This window comes from Egretta garzetta, unplaced genomic scaffold (assembly GCF_000687185.1).
Source record: "Egretta garzetta isolate BGI_Z169 unplaced genomic scaffold, ASM68718v1 scaffold321, whole genome shotgun sequence".
NCBI lineage: Eukaryota > Metazoa > Chordata > Aves > Pelecaniformes > Ardeidae > Egretta > Egretta garzetta.
Window position 1 is genome coordinate 36,728 of NW_009258756.1, and position 11,323 is coordinate 48,050.

Genomic DNA, 11,323 nt, shown 5'->3' on the forward strand with positions numbered 1-11,323 from the left:
GCGCTTCAGTCACAAGGGGAGCGTCCCGGGGGACCGGGGCCGGGGCCGCCCACGCCGGCGGGTTTGCAGGGTTTATGGTTTGAAGTTACCAGGCGCTCGGTCTCTTGATTTAGCTAAAAAGGAAGCATGAAAATGGGAAAACGCTGGTGATGCGGGTACGAGCGAGCCCCGCTGAGCTGTGTGTTAGAGAAAAGCCCTGTCAGAATGTACCTCGTAAAAGCCAGCTGCTTTAGGGTAACCCGCACTTCGAAACTCCGTGCAGCCGCGGCATCGGCAGCAACGAGCGTTCTGTCGCCCGCCTGATACCGTTCCCGGAGTGCCATCAACCAGCGGTTAAAATAATCCCAGTCAATGGGAAACTGTGGTATTTTAAGACTTGCTTCCGTGCCAACCCGGGACAACGCTGACATTTCATCGTTCTTTAAAAATGAAAGACGCCAAATCTTTACGATTCAAGAAAGCGGGCTTGGTTTCAGCTCCTGGAACTCAATCAAGGCATTTTGGGGTCAGGTCAACGCGAATTGGCATTTCCGCGCTGCGGTGCACACAAATCGTAACTGGATTTCCCGACGAGTTCTCTCTCTGCTACGGGTCGGAACCCCCCCATTTAGACTTCATCCCTTGTGACACACCACTGCCATTCACTCACAGAGCAAACCCTTGTGCATCGACAGTGACACGGTCCTCGCTAAGGAGAGCCGGGACCAGCCCCCTGAGGCCAACCAAGTCATAAGGGCTTCCCATCGCCCATCACGCACAAATGGCAATGAGAAGAGGAAAACTAATGGTGACTTTTTCAGGGCTGAGCCTTTAAGAATTATTAATCTTTTTGACCCAATTAAAAAAACCACAGTAATTTAAAAAAACATAACAACAGCCTCATTGTTCGGTGAAGAATATGAAGGGAAAATCCCTAACTGCGCCAACCAAAGAAGTCCCGCAAAGATGAGTTATTTTAAGTCGCTGTGAAACAAGTCAGTCCAGTGTATGCCCTCAGCAGCCCAGAAAACATCTAAAGCCAAGTTACTAGCGCCTGAATTGCTACCTAGCACTTTGGCAAGCCCAACCGGAGGTACAAACTTCTTGTGTCCTGGCACTGTCAGGCACCGTTGTCAAAGCAATTACACTGTGCCAGTCCGGAGATGCAGATTGTGAAACTTGTAAAGGTCAGCTCCTTATCCCGAAACCTCCGTGTTTTCATTGGATGTGTTCATCAAAGCTTCTGCGGCTTTGTGATAATCCATTTAACAAAAGGCTCTCCATCACTCTGTTGGCTGACATTAGATCCTTCTAAAATTACTGCTGTGGTTAGAGAATTTCTTTGGGCTGGGGCACTACATTGATGTTTTGGCCATGTCAGAAGCCTAAAGGAAGAGAACCATGTCTGCCTTGTAAGCCAACAAAGTAAAAGCCGCCTCGTAAGAAGAAGGTGCCGAGTGGGTGACTGCAACTTCATTTGCTGAACATGCTGAGGATGAGGGCCTCCTAAAGACTGGCATTTGACCAAAAGTCCCGGGCCAAACTTTCTCATCCCAATATGTTTCTCAGGAAGAAGTACTTACTTACGGAACAAGTTGCACAGTACGTATGCCTGTTGTTCCCCCTTGGGTAAAGCACTGAAGGGAAATTAGGCACCCTGGGTAAACAGCGTGCTGCTTTTCCCGGTGGTTTCCACTTTCTGCATCGTGTAAAATTGTGTCCCTCTCCCCTCTGCACTTCCCCAGGGCTCTCTTCTAACGTTGGTACTGAGGCACAGCTGCTGCTATGGTACACGGTACTGCTGAGTATTCATAAGCATCTTGGAAGATGTCTTTGACCACTGAAATATTTTGATACACAGAGACTCTCCATTTCGGGGTCTATTCACCAACATAAACCACGATATTGGTAACTAGTGACTAGACACTGGTAACTGGGCATCCTGCCCAGTTCCTGCAATATTATTAAAATCAGTGTTCAAAGCTACGTCTCACTTTTGAGCATCAACGTTCCTAAAACAATTCCCTGAGACTTTGTAAGGAACTACATAAGGTGGCAACTAACAGCATCTAGACCACGCTGAAGATTTTGTGCTGCAGCTCCAGTTCTTCTTGGGGAAAGAAATCTGTATTAGCAAGTTTCTGCTAAAAATGGGCAGCACATACAGGGCACTAACAAGGAAGAGACAAAAGCGGAGGAAATTAATCCTTTCCAGAGAATATTAATTATTCAGTGCCCTGATACGACACATGGGGTAGCAGTCTAATGTGTTGCACGTTGCTGCTCACAAACTGACCCTACACCAGAAATCAGGCGCTGTGGAAAACACTGCAAAACCAGCAAGAACATTATACAGACACAACTGTCCTCCTACCTTTTTCCCATATTGCTAAGGGGATTTTAAATTGTAGATTTCCATAGCTACTAGCATGCTGAAAATCAATGCTGTTTCCCTGTGTTTCGCAACTTTCCCCTTAGAGCAGCTTTAGCAGTATTTTTAAGTTCCAACTCCTCTAATTCTGAGAGCATTTTGATTTCTCCTTTTGTGTAAGGCCATTTCCTCACCACAGACTGCTGAACTGGGTTTGAACCCACTCTCCAGCACAAGGGTGACAGTGCAAAAATTCACCAACGATCTAAAAGAAGATAAAAAAGTGGGGGTGTATTGTCTGCAGAGATAGGGCTGAGGGGAGAGGAGAGCTCAGCTATCTTTTACTGAGCATTCTGTCACCTTTCTGCATGAGCAGAAAGCCCACACAGACAAAACATATAGAAAACCCACACAGAAAACCAAACTAGCTAAGAACGAGGAGGCTGTTAAGTCAGAGCTCCAAACAACCACTTACTTAAAATACTAAAGAAAAAAGCTAGCAGTAATACAAGCCTGCTAAGTCACAGAAGGCCTGCCAAAGGAAAGGTGCTCTCTTTTCCTTGCAGATCCAGGTTACAGAAGCTGTGACTCCTGTGACCATATCATTGCTCAGTTCTCGATCAGCTCAGTTGCACAAAGGTTCATTAAATATTTACAGGTGACATTTTTCTGACTTGTGACAACCAGGATCAAGATAACCATCTGTTTTCTACAGCCATTCTGTTCAAATATGTTTGAAAAGTCAACCAGCAAGAAAAGAACAAATAGCAACAGAGCCTAGAGGATAACAATTGCTAGCTTTTTGACCAGCTACAAATGAAAAATCTTACCCCTTCAAAGTCATAGAAAATGGCCATAATTAGGGAAGTTTTCTTCAACAAACCTAGCACCTCTTACAGAGCACAGGGCACAAACTTCAGGACTAAGAACACAAAGAATGCCCAAGCAATCAATTTCTAATCACAGTAGTTGCTGGAGATTGTTCTGAAATGGCAAAGTATGGTAATGAGCTGATTTTTCATTTGGGACATAAAGCAATGAGCAGAAGAAAGAAATCACACACACTAACACACATTTCCCACAAGGGGATGTGTCCATAGAACCCCTGTGAAAGTTGATTTCTTTGTGTGTCAAGTGCAAACACATTACTTGCACTACACAGTACCTGGTAATGTACTCACAGAGCAAATTCCTTGTGTAAATGAGATCTATATCACACTGCTGTGTGGAGAAGCTCACCATCACCAAAAGAGCCACCAAGTCTTAGTTTGTACGTACAGACATGCTCAACTACTTGGCAAAAAGGCTTCCACCACAGAAATTTCAGAGTTAAAAATAGAAGGTATGCTTGAGAATAGTGAATTTTTCTTCCCACAACCCTGGAATTATATTCCTTTTCTGACATGAATACTCACGAAAGAAGTGGGATCGCCAGTACTGGAGACAGCCTACTACTAAACCCACGTAGTTGGCACACTGACAGAAACACGAGTTCCCTTTACCAGAATATTCCTACTTCTTGTACCCAGGGACTTCTCCAAGCACTCGTTGTTTTCTTGCCCTTGCAATTCATGGCCTCTCTGCATGGGCTTTTGCCAGGCTCCCACAGGCACTGCCAGTCCTCACAGCAGAGCTGGGACAGGGCTCAGACACCTACACCCCTTCACGCAGGGCACCATGCAGTCACCAGGATGCAAGTCGTCTGGCTAGGTTAGAACCCAAGCCAGGTACCTGCTGGTAAAAAGCTCAAGCAATTCCGTACTGGTCCAACCCCTCAGTCATTCTGAATTCATCCCGTGACTCTGTCTGCAGAAGTTATGAGTCGTGAAATAGAAGCAAGAGAAGATGCTTCAGCCAAAGAAATTGAGTCCCACTTCACAGAAACAGCCCTTGCATTACCCTCTGCATTATGTGGGTTTGGGGGAATTATCTGTGTTCCCAAATACAGGTCACACTTCAATTAACGTTGAAAATGTTCTTCACCGTGTGACACGGGCACAATGCCCACAGTGTCTTCCTCAAATCAGTGCACAACAGCCACAGAAACAAGGGCAGAAGAGGGTTTCCTACACCTTACACCAGACTGACAGAAATAACTGAGTGGCACCAGAACAGCTCTGTCTTAGGACTGGTAAGAAACACTAACTTGGTTAAAATGCTCTGTCATTTTAAAAAGAAATGATCTCTATTTTTTATCTCTTCCCTTCTATCTCCATAAATATGTAACATAAATTCCTTCTTAAGGACAAACGCTTCTACATGTCCTAGTTGATGCAAGCAATCAAGGTTTGCCTAATCCAGTTCACACAAGAGGTTAACACAGACAGGCAAAAGCTGAATGCCATTTACCAAGGGACAGCATGCAAAAATACGCATTGTTTGAGTTATAAACAAGGTATCACTGCATTCAACTCAGTAGATGCCACTTTCCATCCTTTAACATTTCCTGACAGAGCAAGCACCTAGCCGTAAAAAAAACCCAACCCAGATGCTATAGGAATGCTAATTTCACACCTGATTTTTTCATAACCAAAATTCCCTAGTTATGGATTAACTTTGCCCCATAGCAGCAAAGAAGACCTAACAGGTGAATGCACAACATACTTTTGCCACTGCTTATTTTTGCTGTAATTATGTCTATTGCTAATGCAGAATCATTTGTGAAGATCCACCCTAGTGCAAAATTGTGATGAACACTCAAGATACTGCACCGCTTTTTCAGACAGCGTGTTCTCAAAGTAGGTACGTGCTGTCTTTGTAGCAGGTCAATCGTTGAGAGTGTACTAGCCACTTTAAAAAGAACCAGAAAAGCAAGAGAAGTTTAAGTTCTTGAGCAAAGATTTTTCTTTCTTGGCACCTAATCCTGTACCTTGCGCTAGCTTGGCTCTGTCCCCAGCCAGAGCCAGGGGCAGAGATTAGCATGAGCCATTCAGCGGGCGCTGAGAGTTCTGGCAGTCCCAGCCACTCCACGTGCAGCGGTGAAGGGAATCATTGCTGCCACTTCTGCTCCGAGTTCGGAGCAGAAAGCCAGTTCCCAAGCTCATAAACCATGTTGAGCTCTACCACCACAGCAGAGTGCAAAAAAGGAGGTAACCACTGAACAAACAAGAGGCTTAGCACATTCACTCGAGGCCTCCTAGATAACAAAGAAAGCTTAAGACAAACCCCAGCTTTCAGCTAACAGGAAGAATTTGCGCGGACCAAACACAAATGGTATTTGGATCACTGCCATAGAAGCACACCACCGCAACTTCTCCCCACAGTACAACAGGCTCAGACTGAACAAGAAGTAGTTGAGGGAATTAAAGTCAGAACTTCCTATTCAAAAAAACAGCACAACCTCCTGTGGATAACAACCCATTTAAGTAGCTAAGCGTGCCCTGCACAACTAACACCTCAGTGAGCCAGGGTACTACTTAAAGCATTAACTTCAACCAGAAATAAATGCTGAACTGAAAGAATTGCATTTTTGGTAGTACTGACAATGCTCATAGAGAGAAACATACTCACGATCATCATTCTGTAGGGGGAAGATCTGCAAAAACTATAAATAAGCGTGCTCTGTTCTGGGCTCAGAGAGTGCCGAGATACAAAATCCCAGCAGTTCTGAAGGCAGGACATTGTCACTGCCACTGTTTTTCTTTCCCTGTTCACATCGCGCTGTATTACAGTGGGAATTTCACCACTTCTCCATGTAATAGAATGAAACACCTTTTAGCTGTGCAATTTTTTTACTAACAGTACTAATAATTCTCAGTCTTTCTGACACTAAAACAAAGTTAAAGCAAAATAAGTGCCACTCCCACATTAACTGAGAATCCTGGGCCGGGAATGCGTTTCAGACACTGTTGCCGGCCTCTCAAAAGGAACAGCCACGGCACTCGTCCCTCCTGCTCCTCCTGGTGGCAAGCAGTAGGCATAGCACCCTAACGAGGGACTGGGATGAGAAGGTTGACACCATCGTAGAGTTGTCGCATGTCAAACGCCATAATGATGAAGACCTAAGCACATGACCAAAACAGGGTTTGGTGAAAGACAACGCCTTGGTTTGATCAAATGCTATGATCAGTGGAGGAGCAGATGCAAATGCACAGGCGGCCTTCTCCGGGTCTGTGACAGAGAAACTTCAAGCAGAGCACCAGCGGAGGCCAACGGCTCTGGTTTCAACTTACCGTCTCATTGACGTAGCTAAGGAAAATGAAAATGGCTGAAGATGAAAAGGGTTGCTCCCATTTTTACATTCACCAGCTCAAGAATTACCACAGCTGCCCGGGTTACCTTTTCTCTTAAGAATGAACAAAAAAGAAAGAAATCGAAACGATGACTAACAGAGAGAAAGCACACAGGAAAACAAAACACACGCAGATACCCTATAGGTATCAAACATTTTATTTATTTTTTTTTAAAGAAACTACAGCGATATACATGATTACACAGTTATGAAGCACTGTAAACCAAAAGGAATGAAATGGCCTGGGTCCAAGCACTAATGACCTCACACCTTTTCTCTCATACCACCATCACTCAGAAAAATTACGTTATCTGAAAAGAAATAAAGAAAATTTAATCTTCAGGATTGCTTTGCCCTGTTGCAAGCCTGCACACCCACAAATACAACCTATTTGTGTTAAAATAACCTGCAGACGTGTATTTCAGAATGGAATAGTTCATAAAACAGAACAGCGTCCAACACAGGCTTCTTGCTCTATCTCCCCAGAAAGCTGACAATTCAAGGTGACCATATATACCATGAAACAAATGTCCTCAACCTGATGATCACAGTCAAAGATGCCAGAAACATTTTAAAATAATGGTTTAATTCTTTGACTATGATCTCTATCAGTTACAGCTTATTTCCTTTTTATTTTGTCATTTTCAGTATGCACTACATGTCATTGGTTTATGGGACTATAGGAAGCTCATATTTCATCAAGCCTCAGTAATTTCTAAAGCATCTTGAGACAGGGAACATTGAACATGAAGAAAAAACCATTAGGATAAATACTAATTTAAAAAAACAAGAGAGAGATTTGCTTCTCCCTGCCAGCTATTTATAAACAGCAATCTACACCACTGCTAGCTGAACTGTTCATGTGAAAGTTTGACTACTATAGTTTTAAAGAGGCTGCACAGCAGAAACATCCAGAATTGTGGCTGGGGTTTTTTTCCCTTCTCCTCTGGCCCAGTTTTTTTAGTTATATTTCTGTAACAGAAATGTTTGCCCTATTACCCAAGTATTTTAGCCCTCCCTCAAAAGCCACAAGATAGCGGGGCTCTACCCACAGTAAAGATACAAGATGCTCACGCTTTTTAAAGGCTCAAGAAAAAAGCTTAGTTTCCCAGTTCTCTTCTTCACCGTGTCTACTCCCTATCCATTCTATGCTCTTCTTACCACTACTGGCTACCAGACTGAGGTCTTTCTAAATTCTCCATCAAGTTATCCCCACATAAAACAACTTTCACAAACAGAGGTCCTTCAAGTTGGTGAAGCCCCCAGTCTTAAACAGGAAGAAAAAATTCCTGGCCAAACCGAGACAAAGCTACCGAGCAAGCTCTGCTTAGAAAAGGAATCTGCCTGACCCGCAGAACTACATACCAGTGTTCTTAAAAGACACAGTATCTACATGCTGCACCAACTGGTTTGTGTGAACAAACTATGCAACAGTTTGCAACTACATGCTCTCATTCTCTGTGTCTTCACAAGCAGTGCCAGAGGACTTCTAGTGGTACAGCCTATTCATTCTCTCAAAATCCCCAAGTCGGGATTCTGAGGATGAAGACAAACCAAGCTCTGTTTCAAAGGTCCTCCGCCTCCCCTCCATTTTAAAAGGGCAAGGTAGGCATTGGTATGTTGTTCCTTACCTGCTATAATTGTTGTGGCCTGACGCCTCACGTTGTTTTTATCCGTATATTCACCGTAGTCTATCTTTCCTTCGACATAGAGTCGAGCACTGAAAAAATGAATTTGGTTCTGGTCAGAGAACTGTACAGCTGGTTTCTCCTCTATATCTGATTCTGAATACACAGGCTTTTGCCTCACTTGTTTGCAGCACGTCTACTAACTTATTTTTAAGGCACTTCTATCTTACTATAGCTCCTGGTCACCATAATTATTACATCAATCGATTATCAAGGCATTAAATCCTCAACCACATTTGTTATTCACTTACCCCTTTTTCACATACTGATACGTAACATCCCTGAGGCCGGGTCTGAAAACAGAGATCCTGTGCCATGTCGTCTTCTGACTGATATCACCTAAGTTACATAAAAATAACAAAGTTGGGTGCCAAATCCTCTTTTTGATGCAAGCCTCAGAAATTAGTTTCAACATTCTGGTGTTCTTGAATTACGAAAAGTGATGTGAAAATGGAAGTATACTAGTACTTGATCTCCCACTCCATACTAGAACTCAATGCTCCACTCATCTGTGTCCAAATGAAAATATCAGGCAGAAGGCACAGTTCAATCCACGAGATCGGTTTTCCTGGAGGCCAGTGCTCCTAGGAGAAGATTTTTTTTTACTCTCATGTACTCCGCATTGAACAAAAGTTAGAGAAAGAGAGACATCTGTAGCTCCAGACTGATGAAAGAATCAAAGAGAAAACGTATTCTGGTTTTTCCCCTCTTGGAATACAAATTGGAGTATGGAACCCACTACACCTCTGGCAACCCCAACAGCGAAAAGCTGCCAACTCAACGCTCTTTCCTCTCCTCCAGAGGAAGGTCAACGGGCAGATCTTTATTCAGCACGTGCTGCTGGGGATCAGTAAGAGACACACAAATGCACCAGCATCTCTACTGACCTCAAGGGAACTTCCCTGCACCCGAGACATTTATACAGCAGCCTAAAGACAAAGCGCGGTGCTATTGAATATGCAAATGTGCCCTCAGAACACGGCAGAAGCACGTTGCTCACTGCATACTCACCTCCCTGGGTTACCTCACTTTCCCCTGTTCGCCACATCTCATTGGTTGCAAGAGAAAATATGGTAACGGGATTTTTTCCATCCACTTGCCTCATGACGGGGTCCTGTCCAACCCGACCGAGTAACTGAACACGATTCATGGCTGAAACGCGAGAGAGTAAATACATACACAGGTGAATTGTCATTCTTCTAATCCTGGCAAGTCATAAGTCGGCAGCTTTTGTCAAGGGCCAGAACAATGATTTTCTGCACCTCCTAACCATTTTTCAAGCTCTGTGACTCTTGGCATATTCAGGCCCTGCAGATGGTCGACTGTGCCTGTACTATTGTTATCGCTGCTGAATATGCTCATTTAGAAAGCTAAAGGTTCTTTATTCTTTCCATTCCTTTGTTATCATTTTTACAGATGCATCCATATGTCACTTGAGACTATTTTGCATTTACTTACCTTGACTTTTTATTTTTTCATTATGATAAAACCGTAGCATTGAATTGCTTTGTCCTTAAAACAACACCTTTAAAACAACAGAGTTGCCTTGTTACACCCCACCCTCAAAATTAGAGGGTCACTGGTTTTTACGCACGTACCAGGACTGGGTGGACACAATTTATTCCTTCTCCTTGTTGAAGGAGAACTGAAGGAGGTTGGGAGAGCATTGCCCTTGCACAACGAGCATGTGAACTGAATGGTAAAGTCTGAAGCATACGCTTGGAGCAAATCATGCTGGGGCAGCAGCAGCTGCCCCCAAACGAGTCCCCCAGGCACAAGGGAGCCTGAGAAACAAGCACATGAGACACCTAACTGCAGGTATTAGAAAAATGTGACAATAGCATACCCAATTCACTGCCACCAATAAAGCAGGACTACCTGCCTTCAACAAGTTGTACTCCATGTCAGGGCTTTTTTCTTTTCCCCCTTAAGGGCTGCTCGACTTGACAAAGACCAGATAGGAAGCTACTTAAGAGTCTGTTTGAAACAACACGTTCTTAGCTACTGCATGCAGGAGCTACCATTCCTAACTGTTCCTCTCCTCATATATTTCATCCCTTCTGAAACAAAAATAAAAACCATGAAGAACAACAGCTAAGTTTCATCTCAGGAGCTACTTACACCTTTCGAGTACCAACGAGCCGACTGTATCAGACTCATGTCTTACAAACTGACGAAGCACCTGAAGGAACAGAAAAATGTTAGTTTCCAAGACATAGAGTATGAGCAGTATTCACATGCTTTTACACCTCGTTTTCTGAACGCTTACAGAGGGTTTGCAAGTACGTTCTTTTCCATTGTCTTACGGGAGGACTGAGGGAAGAAATCGGTTCAGCTAAATGAAGTTAACAGGATTATTCAAAGAATATTTGGTTAAACCAGGAAAAAGAACAGCCCAAAGGTACATCTCCAGCAATTTTTTGGGGACATGCAGTAACTAATGTTTTTCTGTAATACATAAGGCGTGGGGGAGGGGGGAACGTTGAAGTGGAGGGGTTGTTCAAGTTGGTTGGCTTTGGTATTTTGGAAACAAATGCAATTTTTGCAGTTTCATCAACTTTCTGCTTCACTTCAGAGATTAGCAAGATGTGCCCTAAACATACATCTGTCCACCACCATGAGCAGTAACGATGCACCAGTGACCCCTTGTTCCCAAGCAAACAGCAAATCAGGGCCACAAAACCCTGATTGCTGCGGCCAAACACAAGCGAGAAAAAGAAAAGGAACAGACTCGATGCTAGCAAATATCATGGCCTAGAAGAAAGGAGAAAAGCAAAGCCCAGGAACACCTCTGCAAGAGGCCCACGTGCAGGGACTGGAAGAAAATCTCATCTCCCACGATGAGCGGCTGCAAAACCTAAAGGAAGGCGAGGCCGACAGTCCCATGTCGAACAGAGGAGCTAAGCCAGAGGAAACGCAACTTGCAAAGCAAAACTTCTTTAGTCTGTACGCTTCGTTGACGCACATGCAAACCGCCCAAGGCTCATCCCATCCATAAACCGGACCTGTTAATACCTCATTCTCCCGGCGCGGCGGTCAAGGCACCAGCAGCCA

General features: G+C 44.0%; 1 protein-coding gene across 2 annotated transcripts; it reads right to left on the bottom strand.

Annotated features, from left to right (window-relative positions):
* Window positions 1–6,744: 6,744 nt before the first annotated feature.
* SSBP1 (single stranded DNA binding protein 1) lies at window positions 6,745–11,323 on the bottom strand. Of its 2 annotated transcripts, XM_035888960.1 has the most exons (6): window positions 11,285–11,323; window positions 10,391–10,451; window positions 9,281–9,421; window positions 8,521–8,608; window positions 8,213–8,301; window positions 6,745–6,892 (listed from the first exon to the last, which is right to left on the bottom strand). In XM_035888960.1, exons 3-6 carry the CDS (start codon window positions 9,417–9,419, stop codon window positions 6,846–6,848), a joined length of 363 nt encoding a protein of 120 aa, XP_035744853.1. In that variant the 5' UTR covers window positions 9,420–9,421; window positions 10,391–10,451; window positions 11,285–11,323; the 3' UTR covers window positions 6,745–6,845. The 2 variants fall into 2 exon arrangements, with proteins under 2 accessions (XP_035744853.1, XP_035744852.1); XM_035888959.1 differs by having other exon boundaries at window positions 10,391–11,317.

Coding starts and splice junctions, on each gene's coding strand:
- SSBP1 (XM_035888960.1), bottom strand. CDS start 9,419: ATGAATCGTGTTCAGTTACTCGGTCGGGTTGGACAGGACCCCGTCATG. Junction 8,302..8,520: donor TATCAGTATGTGAAAAAGGG/GTAAGTGAATAA, acceptor TCATTTTTTCAG/TGCTCGACTCTATGTCGAAG. Junction 6,893..8,212: donor GGCCACAACAATTATAGCAG/GTAAGGAACAAC, acceptor ATTTCTTTTCAG/ATAACGTAATTTTTCTGAGT.